The 23,772-nt window shown below is 43.1% G+C and overlaps 1 protein-coding gene and 1 long non-coding RNA gene across 4 annotated transcripts in view; both read right to left on the reverse strand.

Annotated features, from left to right (window-relative positions):
• Positions 1-520: 520 nt before the first annotated feature.
• Positions 521-5,180, reverse strand: LOC112625405. The gene is made up of 3 exons (XR_003119585.1): positions 3,744-5,180; positions 1,143-1,275; positions 521-961 (listed from the first exon to the last, which is right to left on the reverse strand). It is a non-coding gene; the product is annotated as an uncharacterized LOC112625405 (long non-coding RNA).
• A 17,162-nt stretch (positions 5,181-22,342) lies between these two features.
• The window catches only part of IRF2 (interferon regulatory factor 2), an 87,884-nt gene continuing 86,454 nt past the window's right edge, over positions 22,343-23,772 (reverse strand). For 2 of the 3 annotated variants that reach the window (XM_025386244.1, XM_025386245.1), the window contains one exon: positions 22,347-23,678. In XM_025386244.1, coding sequence (XP_025242029.1) covers positions 23,370-23,678 — 309 coding nt within the window. In that variant the 3' untranslated portion in view covers positions 22,347-23,369. Of the gene's footprint in view, positions 23,679-23,772 lie in introns of all 3 variants that reach the window. The other variant, XM_025386247.1, reaches the window with a different exon arrangement.

Below are 23,772 nucleotides of genomic sequence, written 5' to 3' on the forward strand. Positions count from 1 at the left end.
TGGGAAACAGTCATAAAGATAAAGCGAATAGCTGTGAAGGTGTCCACTGCCTCGCAATAATCCAGCCAGGGGCCATGCCTTCAGGACCTGGCTTGGCTGTGCCCTGATGAGGTAAGATTCAGCTGCAGCCTAGGCTGTCCTCCACTAACCAGACCCTGCACACTGGTGTGGGGCTGTGTGCACCTGGCGGAAGCAGTTGCTCACTGCCACTTCTCAAAGGTGTTACATGAACTAGGGTAGCCCGAATATTGTCATATATTAACAAGTACAATTCTGAAGCATAGGAAACAAAATTAGTGCAAGTTGGGGTGACAAGGACTCAAGCCCACTTGAGGTTACTGTTGGGGCAGATTTGAGTGGGAGATGGTCACAGAAGCTTGGGTCGAGGGCAGGACCAGGTGATAAGTCTCCCGTCACAGAAGTGGGAGTAGGGAGACAGATAGATAGATGATACATAGATTTTGTCTTGGTCTATTCCTGTCACTATAAAGGAATACCTGAAAGTCAATAATCTATAAAGAAAAGAGGTTTACTTGGCTCAGAGTTCTACAGGCTGTACATGAAGCGTGGCGCTGGAGCAGTAGGTGAAGGGTAGCCAGTGTGTGCATATCACATGGTAAGAGAGGAGGAGAGGGAGCGGAGGATGCTGCTAGACTCTTTTTAGCAACCAGATCTCTTAGGAACTAGTAGATCAAGAACTTGCTCATTACCACAAGGATGGCACCAAATGGCCATAAAGGATATGACCCCACAATCCAAATACCTCCCACCAGGCCCCACCTCCAACACTGGGGATCTACTTTCAACATGAGATTTGTCCCAACTATATCAGATATTCAGTGCCTTCAGTCAGTAATCAGCACTACAGGGTGTCTTGGGTGAGCACCCTCATCTGCATGCCACGGTACCCAAGAGGGCTGACCCCATGGGCCTGGGCAAACAGCAAGGCCTGTGCTACCTTCTGGAAGCCAAGAAGATCAAAGGACTTCATATACTGATAGACCCTCAAAACTACCAGACTCCTATGCCTGACAGTCAAAGCCATACACATCTGTGACTACTAGTAGGCTCTTACTTCATCCCACCCTCCTTCCCTCTCCCACCATCACCACCAATAGCATAACCCAGGAAGCATGACTTACATCTGGAGTTCTGATGGAAGTTCTTACCAGGACTATAAGTTTCTTGGGTCAAGGTCATGCTAACTTCAGACCAGTACCCTCCAGGAACTCTTGTAGTGCCTGATAGACAGGAGATATATAATGACTGCTCAATCTATATTTGTTGAAAGAACAAAGGACAGGGAGTTTCAGGACACAGTCACTGTAAAACTGGGTGCATCGTATTCCCACTGACTGATTTCTGGCTCCATACTTGTGAGTGCCACCCAGTTTGATGCTGCTGCAGGGCTGAGGTGCTCCCGGGGGGCTGAGACATAGGAGAGCTGCCACCACCCTCAACAGTCATCCTGGGACACCTGAGCACTCTTAACCCAACCTCTGCCTGGCCCAGCCAGTCCCTTTGGTTAAGGAGCTGGGTATGGGAAATTTGACAAAACACATGAGAGTACCAAGGAGAGGAGAGCAGGGCACAGAAATCTGAATGCCATGGGTTCCATTTGTTTCTTCCAGCCTTGGGTGCAATTCAGTTTGGAGATAAGTGTGGACTGGGTGATCTCCTCTCTAATTCCTTCATTTCATGAATGATGTGTCAAAGGAGAAGTCACAGTTTGGGGGTTTGTTGGTAGGCTTGGCCATACACTTCTAGTTTCATCCACAAGTTCCAAGAAACCCAGCTGTGAGCTGCATAATTTCCAATTAAATGTCTTCTCCCCATTTAGCCAGGAACTACAAAGTTCTTTTTTTGGCATTTATTCTTGGTAGCTGGCTAAATGAAGAGCTAACATTTAAGTGAACTGACATAAATGCCTGTTGATTTACTGTATATGAATTCAATAAATGTTTGTAAGCAATAGCTATGCTCAGCTCAATGTATCAAGGGACTTTTTAAAAGGTCTAGGATACTAGGGCCTTCCACTAACTATTTAGTTAGAAAAATGGAGCAGAACCCCTTTGGAAAAATATAGAAAAAAGCTACTGAGGGTCTAATCATGAGTCCCATGAGTGTCCCAGTCATGGATACTGGTGGGCTGGGCAGGTCCCCAAACACAAGTGGGACCTTGACCCCAGCCGGTGCCCAGGCTCTTGATATCATCGGGAGAAAAAATTCAAGGATGAGTCAGAAAATAGTGAAAGTACAGAGATTTGTTGCAACGTGAAAAGTACACACTCAAGATAGGGGAGTGCAGGTGGACTCAAGAGAAAGTTGTGTGCAAGGGTGTTTAGGGTTGCTACTTGTATGAGTTTCTTTAACCAAGGGGTGGAATATTCATGAAAATTCCTCGAAAAAGGTGGAGATTTCTCAGAACTGTGGTGCCACCCACTTTTACACCAAATATGGGTGTTCCTGGAACTGTCATGGTGCTGCCGGCTATGCGATTTGTATGCTAATGAATGAATAATGAGGTCCTAAGAGAAACCTCGGTCAAATCCAGCACCATGTTGGGTCTAGCTGGTCTTAGCCAGCTTGGCCTACACCCTAGTTTTTCAGGGTCCTATCAGCTCTTAGCTCCTGTGGCTATTTCAACAGTTTCCTTTTGCTAGTCATGTGAAATGCCTGCCTAGAATTTTCTATTCTTCTGCGACCACCCTGTATTATTCCTGCCTCATTTCTGACAGAAGAGGCAGGAGGAAGGCTGGAAAGGCTGGGTAGATTAAGTGAGAGGAGGAAAAAGGGTAAAGCGTTCCAAGCAGGTAGAATAGCGTGAGCAAAGGCTTGAAGGTAGCATAGTTGATAACCCCAAAATGTTTCTGTTATGAATAGAAACCAGAAGGAAGTAATATGAAATGAATTGGTTGGAAACAGATGAAATGCTTTCTAGAAGAACAGGTGCTTGAGCGTGTTAGGGAGGAAAAACTTTCTTCTGTCCCATAAGTTTAATGGCTGGAGCCTGTAAATTTAACTGACGCAAGACACGTTAACAGGAGAAAAGGAATACAAATGTATTTATATTTTTACATACCTAGGAGTTCACAGAAAACTGGTGAAATGCAAAGTGATTAGGCTCAGGGACTTATATATCATTTTAACAAAGGAAAGGGATGACAAATTGTGGGAAAGTGACTAGGAAATACATAGGGGAGATTAATGGAGGAAACTTTTTGAAACAAAGCTTGTTTATGCAGACTCATCTCAATGCTGACCCTCCATCTTTGACGGTAAGAGTTGCTCTACACTTCCTGGTGTGGGAGTTGAGGAACACCTTCCACAAAGGGAATGCTATGCCCTTGTTTCAGGTAGGAAAAGAGAGAGCAGAGGATTCATCCTGCATCTGCTCATTTTCAATTGCTTTCAGCCCCAAATAAACCATATGTCAAAGTGGCATATTTTGGGGTGGCATATTCTGGACCCCTTCAATCGTGTAGGTCAGGACTTGCCAAAATACCTTCACTGAAATTCTAGCCTTGCAATCTTTACTTGACCATAGAAAAAGAATTCCCAGCTATCTGCCCATCAGGCAATTCAAAAAAGCTCTGAGTCCTGCTGCAGTAGAGAAATCTGTTTAACTTGGTTTCAGTCCTATTAAACATGAAAAGATAATAATCAGTAATTAAGGAAGTATAAGTTGAAAATACAAACACCTATGAGAATGGCTAACATTAAAAAGAAAGAACTGGCAATACCAGGTGTGAATGAGGATGCCGAGACCTCAGGTCTCCTGCATTACTGGTCAGAGTGCTGTGGGGAGGTCACCAGGAAACTCGTGGTAGACAAGGGTAAGGTTTGTTATGCAGAATCAAGTCAGCACCTGCTTCATTGACTAGAGATTCCAGTGACTTCCACACATCCTTCTTGCCCTGATACTGAGAGGGAGATACTCTTACAAGCGGAGATTTCCTTTATAGATGTAGATTTCCCCTGCACAGGGATCTGTTTTCAGATTAGAACTCCTGTGTCTGCAGTTTCTCAAAATAATCAGCTCAAAATAATCCTTATGCCCAAGAAGCATATTTTGGGGCGGCATATTCTGGTCTTCTATAGTCATATTTTAAGATGGCATATTCTGGTCTAAATGGTCAGAGAAGACCTCACTGAGAAATTGAAATTTAAGCAAAAACTTGAAGGAGATGAGGAAGAAAGCCATGTGGCTATTTAGGGGAAGAATGATCTGAGCAAAGAGAAAAGAGGTGCAAAGGCCCTGTGGCAGGTACATGACTGACTTCTCCAGATGAAAATCCATAGAATAGGGGCTGGACACCTAGGATCCTGTCCTAGTTCTATAGATTATTCCTGCCGCATGAGCCCATTTTCCTCATTTGTTGAATTAAGGCATTCAGCAAGGAGGTGACCAAGATCTCTTCCAGCTTGAACCTCGGATTCTAAATGCCCTCTTCTTTTGAGACTGCCACTTGCTTTTCTGCCCATATGACCCACTGGTCATGCTCACAAACCCAAGATTCACCGTTTCTCCATCCACTCAAAATAAGTCGAGGGAACCTGGCCTTTGCTGATCTTTTCATCTGAGCCTGACTCTGTTATGGTGATTCTATCTCATCAGCACCTTTTTAAAAGAAGTCCAGTAATCTCACTGATTTGAAATTACCCCCATCCCTTCAACCCTCAGTTGCTAAATCAAGCAGCCTGACAAACACTCTATTTCCCCAGTTCTAAGATGCCATCAATTATAAGATACTCTATCAATTTAATAGCAGCATTTCAGTGGGAGAAGGAAAGAAGAGAGATTAGAAACAAAGAAGGGAGGGGCCGGGCGCAGTGGCTTACGCCTGTAATCCCAGCACTTTGGGAGGCTGAGTCAGGTGGATCACCTGAGGTCGAGAGTTCAAGACCAGCCTGAGCAACATGGAGAAACCCCATCTCTACTAAAAATACAAAATTAGCTGGGCGTGGTGGCATATGCCTGTAATCCCAGCTACTCGGGAGGCTGAGGCAGAAGAATTGCTTGAACCCAGTAGGCAGAGGTTGTGGTGAGCCAAGGTCGTGCCATCAAACTCCAGCTTGGGCAACAAGAGTGAAACTCTGTCCCCCCCCCCAAAAAAAAGAAAGAAAGAAAAAAGAGGGAAAAGAAAGGAAGAGATAGAGAAAGGGAGACAGAGAGAGAGGCACATCTTACTGCGTGTCTTCTTAAATGACTTTGGAATTCACTTATCCATGCCATTACATGCTGCTTTCATTACCAAAGTTTAACTCTGGCCTGTTTCATTATCAGAGACTAAATATTCTTCCACATGATTTCGGACACCCACAGTTACTCACAGCGGGATGGAGAACGCCACTTTCCAGCCATGCTTATGAGCTTGGCCTCCTCAGCACGCTTAAGATTGACAATGTAATTTTAGGGTATCATAGAGAATCCTAGTGGTTTATTGGCATTTCCTCTTTGGCTAAACTTATAATTCTGTTTTTCCTTATTTTAAAGATAAACATTAAGTAACTTCTTTTGAAAATCACTAGAAGCTTTTAAAGATTTTGGAGCCTGAATAATAGTTTTTTTTTTTTTTTTAATGATGCATGAAGTAGTCATGCCAATTTCCCCTTGCTTTGAAAATTGTACCATTTACTCTGTGCAGTGGGGCAATGCTTAATGCCTGGCAGATGCCAGGCAATCTTTTGCACGCATGATGATGACTTTTGCTCCAATACAGTAAAGCAGAGTTAGCTTGTGAGAGACGCTTTCAGTGGCAATTAGGAACATGAATCTAAGTTAACAGTGTGCTGTGCCTACCAATGAAAATAACAAAACAGAGTGACACAATGGATGAACAGATACTTCCATGAAGCTGGGGAAGGTGGTGTGGCCGCAGGCGAGGCAGGCCACGCTGGCATGTCACTCCTCTGCACAGCTGCTGGAAAACTTTTTTGACAGGGCATACATTACACATCCCAATTTCATAAATGTTAACATGTGAAAAAATATAAAATGAGTCTTCAACTAGAGGAAATATGGCAGTTTTCAAAAATCTCAAGGCCTTGGGAGTTTCAGTTAGCCTGCAAAGCTGGGGCCAACTCCGTCAGCAAAAAATCTGTGTATTCCTCTTCCCTTTCTGTCCTTACAACTCCGTCTCCAACCCTAACCCTGGAGATAAGAGAGTTCAAATCCCAGCTTGGAGGGGAAACCAATCTAAAAAGGAAGAAGACAACAGTTAAGCTTATTTTAAGCTTCCTGCCTGAACTGCCATTAGGTTAATTTCTTCTAGCTCAGATGTCATTTTCTGAAGGCTGACAGGAAAATGCGTATTTTCATGGCTGTGCTAAGAGATGGAGGCTTTCTTTCCCAAGGCCTTGAACTTCCTTTAAATTAGTAATGACGTGGCTATTGCGAAACATCAACTTGAATCTAATCAAGGAATTTGAAATTAATCCTATCCAAGAATTTTGCAGCTTTGTGTGGTCATGTGTGTGGTTATTTTGCTTTTCGTGGGAGGTTTTCCCCTTCTTTTCAATAGTTATAAAGCAAACAACCTTTTCATTGTGGTTAAAAGTCCCCACACAAAAGCTCCTCCCTTTCTTCTTACCAGTAAGAGCTGTGTCTTGCCACCTCTGAAACAATTCCCACCCAGCCAGTCCTTTAAAATGAAGAGTAAATCCCCCACTCCGGAAATTCCGGAAATAAATAACAAGAACCTATACAGGAGGGCAAAGCCAAGCCGCGCCAAGATGCAGATGTCTCTGGAAGAAATTGACTCAAAGCTCTGGAAGGAAGAGTCACCGTGTCTGGGCTCAGTGTCGCTCTTGCTCAGAGCCCAGGGTGAGCAGGCCCTGTGTGTGCCTTGGGCAGCCAGAGGCCCCTGCCAGCGCTCGCAGCCCTGCACACACACTGGAACCAGAAGATAAAGCAAACAGGACCTCAGGCCTCTGCCCCTCAGCCCCCGCCCTCCCTTCTGGAGCCACTCTGCTTGCTGGAGAGTGAAGAACAGCATCCCCGGCCGGGCGCGGGGCCTCTCACCTATAACCCCAGCACTTTGGGAGGCCGAGGTGGGTGGACTGATTGAGCCCAGGAGTCCAAAATCAGTCTGGTCAACATGATGAAACCCCATATGTACAAAAAATACAAAACTTAGCCAGGCATGGTGGTGTGCATCGTAATCCCAGCTACTCCGGAGGCTGAGGTCGAAGCATTGCTTGAGCTTGGGAGGCGAAAGTTGCAGTGAGTCGAGATCCTGCCACAGAACTCCAGCCTGGGTGACAGAGTGAGATCCTGTCCCCCTCCAAAAGAAAATAAGGAATACCACCCTCCACCCCCGCCTACTGGGTCAGCTAGAAACCCTTTCCTTTCATTCCTGGCCATGAAATCCTCCACATGTAACCCCTCCCTCAGCACAAAGGCTTTCCGATAAACCTGACTTACCTGGGTTGATCCCTTTTATAGGAAAAGGCTTCATTTTTGACGTTACCGAACATCGCTGCGTGGCACACAGAAAGCCTGGGTTTTTCCACCCACCGTCAGTCCCATCAGTACCTGCAGCCCTTCCCTGGGAACCACTATTGCAAGTGGAAAAAAATGCATTTGGAAGAGCAGATGTCTGATCTAAATAAGGAGCCATCACTGCTTCACAGTGACTTGTAACTGCACCTTTTGTATCTGCTTATGTTAAATACTCGTCTTCCAGCACAGTCTTCTTAAAATAATGACTAACTTTTGACATAGATGCTGGTACTTCTTTAGCAGATTTTATCCACAGGTTTTCTTGAGGTCAGTGATATAGCCACAGTCCCTGTTGGATGGCAAATGTTTTGAAACATTTTGTGCAAATTACGTATTTGTCATGAACTTCCTGAGTGTCAAAAGACAGTAACACTTTTTCATTGAGCATGCATGCATTTTTTAAAATCTCATTTTGCCAAAATTGTTTATCATAAAAGAAAAAAGGAATTACTAAATAACAAAATAAATGATGTGGGTGTGTGTATATATATATATTAAGGAGTATTAACTTACAGGATCACAAGGTCCCACAATAGGCTGTCTGCAAGCTGAGGAACAAGGAAGCCAGCCCAAGTCCCAAAGCTGAAGAACTTGGAGTCTGATGTTCGAGGGCAGGAAGCATCCAGCACAGGAGAAAGATGTAGGCTGGGAGGCTAAGCCAGTCTAGTCTTTTCATGTTTTTCTACTTGCTTTTATCCTAGCTGTGCTGACAGCTGATTAGACTGTGCCCACCACAGATTAAGGGTGGGTCTGCCTTCCCCAGCCCACTGACTCAAATGTTAATCTCCTTTGGCAACACCCTGATAGACACACCCAGGAGCAATACTTTGCATCCTTCAATCCAATCAAGTTGATGCTCAGTATTAGCCATCACATATACTTTATAATAAACGACATAACCGTTGTAGCAGAAGCAGCAGTACTTTTGTATGCTCTGTGGAAGGACTGCTCAGCTTTTCTTGTCTGCACTTATTTCATATGCAACTAACCTATCATGTCTCGTGTTTCCCACTGACCCTGCCGAAAAGCCATGTGATGACATCGTACATCTCGCAGGCCATAGCACAGAACACACAGCCCAGCTGACTGGCACGCCAAATGGCTTGCAGGAGAAGAAGCATCAAATATTAATACCTTTCCAACTAGGCCTGCAGACGTGAAGGAGTTATCCATCCCTTGACACTTGTATGTGAAAGCACATTTTATTTGCAATCATCCCACATCCTGTGCTTAAAAAGGAGATACTCATTATGCTATGTCTGGAAAAGGTCAGAGAGAAGAACAGCATCACTTGTCAACTTTTGGATTTAATCACACATTGAAGTGAGAACTGTTTTTCTTGCACATGCAACTCAGACTATACTAGAAAAGACCATGGCAGAAGTTAGAGTAAAAGCAGAGGTCTACCAAGCCTATCCAGGTTAATTTAATGCAACCATAAATACAAATATATGATGAATTTTCTTTTTAAGATAGGGTCTCACTCTGTTGCCCAGGCTAATCATGCAATGCGTGATCACAGATCACTGCAGTCTCAACCTCCTGGGCTCAAGCTCTCCTCCTACCTCAGCCTCCCAAATAGCTGGGACTGCAGATGCACACCACCACACCTGGCTAATTTTTGTATTTTTTTTGTAGAGTGAAGGTCCCACTATATTGGCAGTCTTGAACTCCTAGGCTTAAGTGATCCTCCCACTTTGGCCTCCCAAAGTGCTGGGATTACAGATGTAAGCCACCATACCTGGCCTTATATGGCCAATTTTTCAAAATGATCATGTATATTTGAAAAGAAAATACATTCTCTATTATTAGGGCACAGTGTTGAATATGCGTAAGGTCTACTTTATTATTAAGCTATTTAAACAACTTTATTTTCTTCCCATTCAATCTGCCTTGTACTGGCTGTGATGTTAAAGTCTCCTATCAATGTGTTTAATATTCTATTCCTATTCTCACTTTGTGTGATTTCTGTTTTATATTGGTGGTTGCTGTGTTATTCAGTGCATAGATAGTCATAATTATTGTACATGAACTGTGAAACCTGGTTTTCAGTATTGCATAGTACATTCCATTGTCTCATTTAAGGCTTTTTGGCCTGAATTAACTCATCTGATGTAATAACCACTATCCTATCTTCTTATTGTTTGTATTTTTCTGGTATATCTTTACCAGTTTTTTATATTTTTGGCCTTTTGAATCATCATGTTTGATATATGTCTATTAAATATAGCATGAGGTCAGGTTTTGCCTTGTGGGCCAATTTGAGAATGGGCTTATTCATCACTATAACAAGAAAAGAGAGGAAACCAGTAAAGCCCAATCCATTTATTGGTATGACTCATATATTTGGTCTCAAGTATCATATTATTTTATAATTACTCCATGTGTCATACTTACCATATTTCCTTCTTTAATTGCCATATTTTATTTGCTATTTTTTTTTCATTTCTTTTGGCATTTCAGAATGTTTGTGTGTTTGTTCCAGTGGTTGTATTTATTCCATTTTCATCCCTTTTAACTTCCTTTTCTTCTTACTGAACATTCTACTGTCTGGTATGACCATTTATACTCTTCTCCTTCCCCCTTTATCTATGTAACTATTAATTCTACTTCTCTGCTTTCTCCTTTCTTTCTCTCTTCCCCTCTCTTTTCTTTTTGATTGCATAATTTTTGCTTTTCAGAACACATAATATATGTATACTACTCTTTAATCCATGTCCTCGCCTGTGTTTTAGCTATACAATTAAAAATATTAAATTTTCACCACGCAATATACTCTACTGTATTAGTTCATTTCATGCTGTTACGAAGAAATACTTAAGACTGGGTAATTTATAAAGGAAAGAGGTCTAATTGACTCACAGTTCCACATGGCTGGTGAGGCCTCAGGAAACTTACAGTCATGGCAGAAGGGGAAGTGAACATGTCCTTCCTGACATGGTGGCAGGAGAGAGAGAAGTGTCAAGCAAAGTGGGAAAAGTCCCTTATAAAAGCATCAGATCTCATGAGAACTCACTCACTATCACAAGAACAGCATGGGGGAACTGTCCCCATGACCTAATCACCTGCCAGGAGCTCCCTCCCCAAACATGTGGGGATTACAATTTGGATTGCCGTTCAAGATGAGATTTGGGTGAGACACAGAACCAGACCATATCAACCACAAAATATATTTTCACCACCAGTCCTGTTGCTAAAATTTTTCTACTTTTGCTCAAACAAAGCTCATTCTCTAGGAGAGCCCTAGTGTACATGTGTACAGTATCCCTCAGTTATTGTATGTTGAAACTGTTTTACTTTAATCTTGATATTTGAAAGAGCCTGGCTGGATATAAAAACATTGGCTCACACTCTGTTCATAAGTCCTTTAAAAGGCTGTTCCATTATTGACTTGCTTTGTCTGTTGCTTACGAGAAGTATGATGCCAGTTTAGTATTCTTATCCTTTTAAGTAATTTGACCTCTTTGCCTGGAGGCCCTGTAGTGGATTGAATAATGGCCTTAAAAAGATATGTTTATGTCTAGGTCCCTGCAACTTGTGAATCTTACCTTATTTGATAAACCAGTCTCTGCAGATGTCATTAAGTTAAGGATCTTGAGATGATATCATCACGGATTATCTAGGCAGGCCCTAATTTCAATGACAAGTATTCCTATAAGAGAAAGGCACAGGGGGGATTGGAGAGGGACAATAGAGGAAAGAGACAGGGATAAAGAGGAAAAGTGCATGTGAAGACAGAGGTGGAGTTTGGAGTCAGGCACTCACAAGTCAAAAGAACACCTGGAGCCACTGGAAGCTGGAAAAGGCAAGGAGGGATCCTTCCCTGGAGCCTTCGAAGGGGACATAGCCCTGCTGACACTTTGATTTTGGACTTCTGGCCAAAAGTGAAATAATACATTTCTGTTGTTTTAAGCCACCAAGTTTGCGGTCATTTGTTACAGCAGCCACAGGAAACTAACATAGGGCCTGAGGATTATCTGTGTGTGTGTGTGTGTGTGTGTGTGTATGTGTGTATGTGTGTGTGTATCTTTAAAGCCTCATAGTTTACTAAAAATATCTCAGTTATTCTCTCTAGGTCAGTTTTTCTAGATATACAGTGGGCCTCTTCAATACGTAAATTATATTTTCTCTTCTTTCTGGAAAGTTTTCTTGAATTACAGTTCCATTCCATTGCTTTGCTTTTCTTCTCCAGGAGCTCCTATTATATGTATGTTGGATCTTATTTGCCCATCCTCCATTCCAATCACTTGTGTTTAACCCTGTTTACATCATTCTTTATTCTCTTCATTATTTTACTGCCCCTTTTCAATGCTGAAATTGTTCAATGTTCAAATCTATTATCCTTCAGTACCTTGTAATCTATTCTTCATTTTTGAAATGATTTTGTATTTTTCTTGAATTTCATTCCATAGCTCAATCAACTCATTGCATGTCTTCCTATTTTGTGCTCATTATGGCCTTAGTTATAAAATTTCTGATTCTGAGTTTCTTTTTTTTTCTAAATATATCCCATTGTTTGAAGATAACTACTTCAGTTTGGAATGTTGGGTTACACTTTTCTTCTGCTCTTTGGTTGGTTTTGGTTAAGAATTCTCATCAGTTAAACTTCAATGATTCTCATTTTTGCGTGTATGTGTTCTTCTAATAGCAACTCTTTATGGAATTAGGTTGATTTTTTAAATTTAAAGTTTTTTGGACAGGTTTCTAATTCAAGAATATCCTCTCCTGTCAGTGCAGTGCAGAAATGGGTAGTAATGGGATAGTGGGCCATCATGTCTTATTTCTCTCTACTTTCTGCAAGGTCCTCCATTTTTCCCTCTTAGTTCCTTCTTTCTCATCACTGTCAAGTCTCTAAGGGGCACTACTCTTTCTTAGTTTATCTGATTCTCCCCAAGAAGCAATGCTTCTTTGAAGTTGCTATTTCTGGTTCTGCTTATTTTCAATCCCCTTCCCTTTAACTGTGCTGTGAATGTGTCACTTAGCAGTGAAACTTTTACTTTCTGGAGGTGATTTTGTTTATGCTATGTCTAAGTTTTCCCTGCCTCTTTACTCTTTTTCCTGGGGATTTTAAGTCTTCTTTCTCCCACTCTCTGCACACAGCTTACAGTGGGTATAAGTGATGGGAGTTCATTTGGAATATGGTGTTTGTTTCTCTACTTATTGGTCACTTAACATTTGTGGTATCCTCCATCTTCCACTAATGCTGAAGGCATGGACCATAGGTGATTATCTTGTGCTTCTGTTGAATTTAAGGGTTTTGTGAGGAGGTCCAAATTAGATGGCCACAATTATTCTGGAAGCTCCCTTGGATTAGTGTTTCTTAACCTTTTTGAATCCATTTTCTCTTCATCAGCATAAAAATCACATACACTACTGTCATTTTTATAAAATTCAAAATAGATGAAATATTATAACTAAAAACAAATCAAACCAATGAGACAAAATACCATTTTCTTTCTAGACACACATTCTCCCCTCCACAGATTCTGATGTGTAAACATTTCTTTACCCTCTTCTCCAAATCACTGAACTGAATAATTTTCATAGGCATAATACTGAATCAGTAAAATTTTGCCATAGTTGTTTTGATGCATAAATATTTCAATACCTCTGAATGTATATATTTTATGATACCTTTGTCTTTTTTTCTTCACTTTTTACTGTCCTGTTCATTTTAAGTGGTGTAATTTAACTCACACCCAATACCTATAAAATTGTAAACAATATTGTTTTACTTTCCCTCTTCTTCTGTATTATTTAGTTGCATTCTTTCTACTTGGTGAGAACATATCGTATTTACTTAGTATAATTCCAACTATGTTCCCGTTTTAGTCTTAGTTATATAATCAAATACAGCAAATTTTCATCAACAGTCTTTTTGCTGAAGTTTCCCAGTAATCTTTTGTTGGATGAAGCTCGTTCATTAGGGGAGTCTTTGGAAGGGCATGTAAGGATGGTATTTATTCGGTGTGGGGGCTTTGATGTGAGCAAAGGCGAAAGCCTCAGAGAAGCACTCCTTCTTGGAGGAGAATCAGATTCAAAGAAAAGGGGTGGTACTTCTTACAGAGTTGGCAATGAAGAGAAAGATGAAAGCAAGTTGGGGGGAATGTTAAGAATTTCTTGATGAAATGAAGGAGATACAGCTTTACATCACAGTGGTCACGTCACAAGGAAAAAACTCTGTTTTTATTATCCAGTTGTAATTTCAGTGTCCCAGGGCTTCCCAACCTGTAGGTACACATGATGTCATATTACTACTATATGAGCTATCCTAAACATTCAAGTCCTAACCTTGAGAGCCCAGCCTACGAAACCTCAGGAAATCAATAGCAGCACCCCCTGCCGCTACCTTTTTTTTTTTTTTGGTCTCACTCTATTGCCCAGGCTGGAGTGCAATGGTGCAATCTCGGCTCATTGCAACATCTGCCTGCTGGGTTCAAGCGAGTCTCCTGCCTCAGCCTGTTGAGTAGCTGGGATTACAGGCACCTGCCACCACGCCTGGCTAACTGTTGTATTTTTAGTAGAGATGGGGTTTCACCATGTTGGCCAGGGTGGTCTCAAACTCCTGACCTCAGGTGATCTGTCCACCTTGGCCTCTCAAAGTGCTGAGATTACAGGTGTGAGCCACTGCACCCAGCCTCCACTACCATTTTTGAGGTCCTTTCCACCTTTAGTATCCAGGGTTCTCTGCTTTTGTGTGTCAATCCACTAAGTACACTTCTGCCCTCCCTAGCCCTGGAGCTGCCACTGACTGGGCCAGCAGCCTACCTACTGCGTTTCTGCTTTTAGGCAATTTTCATTCCTTAGCTAAGGCTTCTGCTTTCCCTACTGTCTTAGTCAGTTTGGGCTACTATAACAAAATACCTCAGACTTGGTAATTCATAAGCAATATAAATTTATTTCTCACAGTTCTGGTGGCTGGGAAGTCCAAGATCAAGGCATAAGCAGATTCGGTGTCTGGGGAGGACCTGTTCCTCATAAATGGCACCTTCTATCTGTCCTCACATGGTGAAAGGGGCAAACAAGCTTCCTCAGGCCTTTTTAATAAGGGCATTAACCCATTTATAAGGGTGGAGTCCTCATGACCTAATCATCTCTCAAAGGCCCTACCTCTTAATACTATTGCATTGGAGATTGTGTTTCAACATATGAATTTCGAGGGGACATAAACATTCAGACCATAGCATCTACTGATGCAGTCCTATTCCAGGATGTCTAGGAACTTTTACTGGGACACATGCCTCTGTCATTACTGGGAAAGTTCTCATCTTCTACTTAATCTGCCACCCAGGCTCAGGCCACTAAGAAATAGCCATGGAAAACTCTGCTTAATAGAGGTGATATGGTTTGGCTCTGTGTCTCCACCCAAATCTCATCTCATGTTGTAATCCCCATAATCCCCGCTGTTGAGGAAGGGACCTGGTGGGAGGTGATTAGATCATAGGGGTGGTTTCTGCATGTTGTTCACGAGATGAAGAGTGAGTTCTGACAACATCTGATGGTTTTGTAAGTGTCTGACAGTTCTGCCTTCACTGGCTTCTCTCACCTGCCGCCATGTAAGACATGCCTGCTTCCTCTTCTGCCATGATTGTAAGTTTCTTGAGGCCTCCCCACCCATGCGGAACTGTGAGTCAATTAAACTTCTTTCCTTTATAAATTACCCAGTCTTGGGTATTTCTTTATAGTAGTATAAAAACGGGCTAATACAAAGGATAACCGGGACCGGAAGTGGCAGTTTTACACTCCCAGCCATTCTCTCTTCAAGGTACGCACACCCCTTGAAGCAGGCAGGTGTCTTCACAGGTTCAGGCAGCAGTCAAGACAATGTACCAAGAACACCTCCTACCACCTTCAGAGCCTAATTGGCCCCAGCTGGTCACATCCTCAGGCTAGATTCTTTTCCTGGGATCCATTCTCTGCATGCTCTTCTAGCTCTTTTCCCAGGAGCCTCCTCAGCCCCTATGTTAATCTGTTTATGCAAACAGATAACACAGAAGGCCTGGCCCTGCCCTCATGTGTGGCACAGGTTAGGCTCTGACAAAGCACCTGCCATGTAAGCTCCCTCATTCTGTCCTGAGTGTGGGTAAGATTCTAGCATAGGGTAGAAAGATACCAAGAAAGCACAAGAGCTTAATGTTTGTGGCTCTGTTTTATGAATATGTTGAAATATTCCCAGTTTTAAAATTGTTGAGTCAAAATGTCATGAATCCCAGCATCTAGTGGGAATTATAATGCCAACTGGTCCAAAGGGAAACTGTATCAATGGCCAGAATGAAGCAAATCAGAATCACTTCAATAATCAAAAGTTAATGTAATTCCACTGGGTGGCTTTATGAAGCTTAAAAAGTTTGTTTGAATCTATGTTGTTTAAAAAATAAAATTGGCCAGCCATGGTGGCTCACACCTGTAATCCCAGCACTTTGTGAGGCTGAGGCAGGTGGATCACTTGAGCTCAGGAGTTTGAGATAAGCCTGGGCAACATGGTGAAAATCTGTCTGTACAGAAAACACACACACAAAAAAACTAGCTGGGCATGGTGGCATGCACCTGTATTCCCAGCTACTACTCAGGAGGCTGAGGTGGGAGGATGGCTTGAGCCCAGGAGGCAGAGGTTGCTGTGGGCCGGCACTCCAGCCTGGGTGACAGAACAAGACCCTGTCTTAAAAAACAAAAATCAAATTAAATTAACTGCCAGCAGGTTTATATCCCCTTCAACTTCTACCAGAAAGGAATAAATTCTCAGCTCCTTCTATGCCACTTGACAACAGAATTAGGCTTGCTCAAAAAAAGGATAGCTCAGAGAAGGAAAGACTAATTTTAGCTATATAGAAATTGGGGTCACATGTCTGAGCTCTGAGATCCTCTGTGGTCAAATCTTGAATTCATGGAAGTCTGAGAGAGGATAGGTAGTTTGGAATCAGTGCTCCAAAATATGGATCTTAGCTATTTTATATGCAGATGGTGTGGCTGATATAACTGAATGCTTACAATGTACTTCATACTTCAAACTTTACATTATCTTATCTAATTCTCACCTTGCAAGTAAGGTGTTAATATCCCCAATTTATATGTGAAGAACCTTTTTCTCACAGATACAAAGAGATTTCCCAAAGTCGTCAGCAAATAAGAGCAGACTGAACCCAGGTTTATCTGATTTCAAAAAACGTATTCTCTTCCCACTACATATGTTGCTTTCCCATCTACGCTGGAAGGTATGGGATGCAGATTTCATTCTCTGGATATTCTTACCTTGGATTTTTCACTCCCTTTGGTATTCCTGGCAGGTTTCCTGAGGTGTGACAGACATCCTGAAGAGGCACTCAGCACCCATTCTCAACTCCTTCTGGAGTCTCTTCCTGTACTGCAGAGGCGGGAACTCTGAGGGCCATTTCTCCAGTCTCACTTGCAGCTGGGGTTCTAACTGTGAATTAGGTTCAACCAATTATATGCAAGAGATTTGGAAGTCAGAATGGAGGCAGAAGCCACCTCCTCCTGATTGACTGTAAACACTGGCAAGCATGATTGTGGTAACACTGGGGCTTTCTGAAGCCATGTCTCAAAGTTCAGCCACTGATTGCATGGGTGTTGAGAGACAGTTAAAGTGGTGGTGACAGAACTTTCTAATAAACAGCTTTCAGCTAAGACAATGTGTCTTCAGAGTCACTATTTCCAGCCACAGGCTCCTGATTTCCTCCCTTTACGGTGGTGGCAGATGTGGAAGCACCCGCAAGCCGGCTCCTCCAGCCTTCCCAACAAAGTTGTAAACACCTGCTTCTCTCTAGACAATGCCTTTCTGCTGAAAATAGCTGGCGTGGTTTTTGTTTCCTGCAACTAAGCCCCATTGATATATGCTGTTTTCCTTCTTTCCCTCTAACTGCTGGTTTTCACAACCGCCAACCCTGCAATCAATCCTTTAAGCTCTAAAATGAAAGCCTTGAATATCTTCATCACTCTATATTCTGCTTTGTTTTTCTCCATAGAGTTGATTGTCACCCAAAGATTATTTTTATTATTTGTTGACGGTCCACCTTACTAGAATTTAAACTCCATTAGAACAAAGACTTCGTTTTGTTCACTTCTGTAACAACTCTCTGACATTTAGAACAGGACTAGAAAATAGTGGGAATTCAGCACATAGGGTTGAATGAACGAAATCTACTTTTTTTTTTTAACAAAACACTACTTTAAATTAATGCATGAATAGGGTCATCAACAAGATATTCTCAAGAACACCTCCTCATGAAACATTTACCTGGGTTTTAAAAATCTTCCAAAAACACAAAATGTCATTTGTGCTATGTAACTCAGCATTACATTTAGGCGACATCCCCTCCCAGTTTGCCTGAGACGTTCCTGGTTTTAGCACTAAAAGCCCCACGTCCTGAGAATCCCCTCAGTTCTGGGCAAACGAAGATGATTGGTTACCCTAATTAAATATGTTAGTTGCTGAGAAAGGCACTGTAATTACATTACTTCAGATCAATTTTGCAAATAAAAGTTTGAAAACACAAATCCACCTGTGGTCTCCTTCCCATATCAGCTGTGTTGCACAGGATCCCTGGAACCATCAGGTAAAATCCAAGCAATGGCTTTGGGCTGTATTTTATGTTTTTTACTAAAATGTCTATTGCTTGTACCCTGAGTATTGCAGAGCTGAGCCTGTGACATCTTTCCTGCATCTCAGTTACATTCAAAACATGAGCTTCCCAGAGAAAAGATACTGCAGCATAAAGATATGCTCTAGAGTCCCAGCACCGGGCAAGTCCCCTTGGGAGACAGCAGAGCGAACTCGGCAGAGAATATGGATCAATGTTAATTCTGGGGATGAATAAAGGCTTAGTCATCACCTTCCCCCAATTAAGGAACTCACTCCCATCTCGCTGCTAACATTATCCTGAAACTTCAGGCAGTCAGTTCCGGGGCCATGTGTGGATTTGAAAATGTCAATGCCTTTGAACTGGCACATTAGAGAAAATTTGGAGCATAAGAGTATTCTCAGATACACAACCCAAGCTGCTGGAACATCTTGGATATCCTCTCCCTGATGATTCACGTGGAGAGATATTTGTATTTGAAAATGTGCTTCTCAACCAAAAGTGAAACTTAAAGCTGCTATCACTGTGGAGTTTTTTTGCACCTGCAGGAAAAAAAAAAAAAAAAAAAGTTGTGTTTTTTAAATTAACTGTTTTCGCAACACAGGCTGTTGCACGTGATATTGCTGTTTCTCCAGCCACGCATGTAAGGGGTTAACTGGGCAGCAGTTGCACGATCCCAGCGCACTACATTCCACAGCACCAGCAACCTCTGTCTGGACGTGTTTATAAAGCAGATATGGGGAAACTGACCAAACCTCCAAAGGGCAGTGTGCTTACAGGAACTGAAGCACACACACTGCTTTCCTTCTGAAGAAACCTGGTCAGACTCCAGAGCGTGCTCTTTTCAGACTATGTGAACTCTGAAATGTGCTACATCTTGATCCTTCCACAGCACAACCCAGGTTCTTGGACAGACTTAACATTTTTGCTAAAACCAGCTATTAGGCCTGACCACTTCCTTCCTTCCAGGCACTATTTTCGGAAGCAGAGACACAGTGCCTCTGCACCTGCTGTTCGTGTGGCCACAGAAGAAACCCTCTACAAAACCCTCATTTGTCTGCACAGCAGGACCAGTGATGCCCAAGCCCAGACAGGGAATAGGGAAGGTACCAGTGTCCCATGGGGCCAGTGGGGACCCAGAGGCCAGGCAGCCTCACAAGAAATCATCTCCCCCTGACTCCTGCCAGCTTCCTGCATCTCCTGATCCGAGACCTGACGGCTTCGCACAGCTGGGCTCTCATCTCCAGGCCTGTGGTTAGACACATTCCTAAGGGGGTGAAGCCAAGAGTCCCAGTCCTGTTCTTTTGACACCAGGATGGTGGGGCTCAGGGAAGGAGGAGATCCCGGGTATGACAGCCTAGTAGTACCCAACCTTGATTCACATGTTGGGGTGCAAATGAGATTGAGAAACAGCCTCAAGAAGCTGATGGTGTCACCCAACTGCCCTTGGGAGGGGTCCACTGCAGCCTGGGGACAGAGGGAGGTCAAGGTCACGTCCTACCAGCTCTGATCACTCTGGTCCCGGGCATGTCACTGTGCTGTGGGATGGAGTTTCAGGGTGAGGGAGGTGGCTGAACAGTACCACATAAAAACCAGTTTCTGCCTCCAAACCACACTGGTACTCAGCCATTAGCTGTTTGACCCCTGAATGCCAGGAACTCATCTTGGCCACCTGTGGGTAAACCTTTCCCTAGCTTTTGTCTTTTATCAGGAGAAATTGGGCAGAACAGTGGGGTTCTTTTTTTTCACCTTTGATCTGGGCTTATTTGTCCATAACTACAATAGCAGGGGGCCTTTACAGCCTAATGAATGCAGCGCTGCAGAGTGGCCTCAAGCAGAAGGAACGGCTCATGTTCCATCTTTCGGAATTAGGGGCAGGAGGCCATTTGGGGTTTACCGTCTTTTCATTTATATGCAAAGTACTTCCAAAAGCACAAGTTTGAAAACTCAGACTCCTGAAATCAAATCACTCATCTTCTTCACTTCTAAAATCTGTCTCAGTGGTGGCTACATGATAGCATGGTACACTTTGGATTCAGGTGGGGAAAGGGTGTTGTGTTAGGGTTTTGATGTCTCAAGAATCTGTGTTCCACAGCCATGTATCTCTCTTCTTTTTTACAAATCCTTTTCAATAGACTCAATATCACCTTTGGCAGTGGTTCATCAAAACACGGACAAAACGGTACGGTTGAGGGTGGATTTATTTAGATATGCAAATGGCATTCCAGAAGCCCCTTTGGTCAAGGCACGTGGATGTGCTGGGTGCTGGCAACCTCAAGGCTGGGCAGAAGTACACGTCCCTGAATTCACAGTTCACAGCTGTACAGTGAGCCCGTTATCAAGGGAGTGACCCAGGAACTGGCTGCAGAGAATGGAAACTATTGTTCCAAAGGCAGTTACACTGAACTTGAACTTGCTGTTAAGTGCACACGTGCACACACACACCCAAGCCCATCATAAAAGCCTATCAGCTCGCACAAATACCAACCAGAAGCATGTGTCCCTGGTACTTCCTCTAAGTGATGACAGGGTCTGAGGCTTGGGTCCATGAGCTGCTCTATCGCCTTTTTCTTCCTGTCAACCCTAGGCATCCTGAGACTAGCTTGTTTTCCTACGTTGCTCACAAGGATCACTTAGAAACAATATAGGCTTTCTCAGAAGTATTTTAAACATGATTCTGTTTTTCATGGCCTTATTGGCAATAGGAGTATCATCTCTGGAGCTTAAATGATGCATTTCCAAGTCCTGAATTTTATTCCACTTGATGGGGTTTGAGAAGTCTGGTTACACTACAGAAGCAGAGGGAGGGCAGCAGGAATGGCATTTGGGACCTGAGATGCAGGAAGAAGCCCTGAGCCTGTGTTGGGAAGAAGGAAGGGGGAGGAGACCTGAGCTACCTTAAACCCTTTGATAACCAGGTCATGTGACTCAGGGCAACCTTCCGTTACTGTTTTGTTAATTTATTTAAAAACAGGATGACTTAGTAAAAGGTTTTAGATGTAAGTCTCAAAGAAGTGAACTCCTCCATTTAGGACCTGGGGAAAGAGCAGGTCTTCACTGAAAAGCAGGGTGCCAAGGAGCCAGGGAGCATCCGTTTCCTCCTGGTAACTCCCCTTTCATTAAGAAACTGAGACAGTCAACGAAGGCGCTCCTTCCACAAGCAGCCCCACCTGTGTGTGTGGCATTTCAACTACAATGCATCCGCCAGGAAAATGCTCCAGTTGATTTCCATTCAGGGCTGGATAACTTTATGGCCACTAATTATATCTGCTGCCACACATGGAGAGAGGCACAGAAATAGCCTTTTGTCCTTTCATTAAAGGAACCTCTTCAAATATTAACTTAGCAATCTCCTCCACAACCCCCCAGAGGTAGTAGGCAGGTAGCGAAGGTTTCATATTCTGATTTTACAGAATAAGATACTGGGGATGCAGGGGAGGCTGGTGCTGTGGCTTTCTCCAGGCCAAGGCTATACCTTCAAACACCAAGTGGATGATAAAGACTGGTGTTCTTGAAGACACCCCTTTTATTCCACAAGACAGACCCCAAGTTTTGAGGGCAGGGTCTATGTGCAAGGCCTTGGGTCCTAGGAAGAATAGCGATGGACATGGTGTTGGAGCCCAACACATATTTCCTGTTGTGGAAAATGTCTTATCCATGCACCCCTCTAAGTGACATAAACACAAAACGTTCGTCGTACGTGTAAGCCTAAGGATGAAAACAGGAAAGACACAGAGGTGGGTGAACCTCGCTCATAGCAGAGAAGGTAACCAGTGGCGTAGCTAAAATACTCCCCTCCCTAGGGAACGCTCCCAACATAAAGGAAGACAGACATTTGAGATAACAGATATGCTTACAAGAAAAAAGACCCCCTTCAGAGCACAGGGAATTGGGCTCAACTTGTGCCCAACTTGTGCCTTTGCTTCTTAGTGCCACTGTGAGCCGAGTAAAGGCATCTTCACGTTAAGTCTTCATTTCCTCCACATGAAATGGAGATGAATGCCTATTCTACAGCACGAGTGTGATGAATGAAGACGGGAACTCATGGAAAACGCTCAGCACAGGCCCCTGCTCAGGCGAGCACTCAAGAGAAGTCATCTGCGGCCTCACAGTAGGAACCTCCAGGGTTTCTTGTGGTCAACAAGGGAAAACATTTTGGTCCCCAAAAAGAAACAATACTTTGTCAGTCCTATTCCATGATTGTGCTCTTTTAAAGCAGACACAGACAAAGCCAGGAGTGATGCCCCTTAAAAATTTAACTATATATCATATTCATTTATTATCAATCCACAGGATAATCTGATTGCTACATGAGCTCATAAAAGCTTTTCTCACCTTTACAAAATTAAAAAAAAAAAAATGTGCCACAAGGATGTAATAACAACTGCTGATAAACAAGAAAAGGAATCTTAAAATTATAAATTTGCTGTAGAAAAGATAAAAAACAATTATATTTTATTTAGAATTTTACCTTGAATAAAATATTCCCCTGTATAAAAAATAAAAAAGCTTGCTCTGGTTAGAATTAGAGTATTTTTGTCTTCAAATCTGGGAATTTGCATAATATTTCCATGATAGTTTTTCCTTTGTACCGCGTGGCATTCAAGCATAGCAGATTAGAAGGATTTTTTTTAAAGCAGTCTTAAAATGGGACATCTGTAGAGAAATTCATTTCCTTCTTCTCCTCCGGATGTGGAATGGAAGCTTTGAGGGAAGGAAAAGTAGGAAAAGAGTGGGATGGGATGGGTCGGGATGGGATAGGAAGAGAGGCTGGGGAATGGGCAGAGAAGGGGGTGCTGAGTGTGCTGTGAAATAGAGCAAGATCACAAGAAGGCCTATCTGTAAGTGCTTTAAGATAAGGTGCAGAAGCAGACTGCAATGTCGCTAGTGCTGCCTATGTACATATTCACAAGAATAAAAAATTCCAGCTAGTTCACATTATCTCGTCCATTCTGAGGCATCCACTCCACCTTGCTGGCCGTGACCGCAGGCAATGCAGCACCTCCACTGCCCTTGTTGGTCCTTGAACTTGAGCGAGTAGCCCTGGGAGATCCAGCAGGCTCTAGAAACACACGTCTACCAATGGGCTGGAGTCCTGAGTTAAAGAGAAGCTCCAGTACTGGAGTTGGACACAGCAATCAATGTTCTATTGTCAAGGCTTTTTCCCTTAGATTTGTCTAAAATAGGTGTCAGAGAGAAAAAAATAAAATACAAACAAACAACAAAACAAAGCCAAGAAGCCCCAATAACCACCGGGGAGAGTCAGAGGCTTAACAGCTCTTGACGCGGGCCTGGGTGATATCCGATGTTTTCTTGATGACACTGGCCCGGGTCTCCCGGTCTGGCCGACTGCTGCTGGATGCTGGGGTCATGGAGGAAGAAAGGGGGAGGTCTTGAAAAGGGGGCCAGGAGCTGTTGTAAGGCACCGGATTGCTCTCCTCTTTGATGGTGACCTGGAGGTCCGGTTTGTTGGAAGTGACGAAGGACGCCATGCCGGGCAGCAGGTAGGAGCCTCGAGTCCCCATGTTGCTGAGGTACTGTTTGCCTTCAATATTCCTCTTCCGCCAGTGTGGCCGCCCCTTTAAAGAAAGTAATTAAGATATGTATTTCCTTCTCCTTCTATTGGATGGCTTTTTAAAAAATGCATCACTGGCCAGGTGTGGTAGCTCATCC

The sequence above is a fragment of the Theropithecus gelada genome, chromosome 5, assembly GCF_003255815.1.
Source record: "Theropithecus gelada isolate Dixy chromosome 5, Tgel_1.0, whole genome shotgun sequence".
NCBI classification, from domain to species: domain Eukaryota; kingdom Metazoa; phylum Chordata; class Mammalia; order Primates; family Cercopithecidae; genus Theropithecus; species Theropithecus gelada.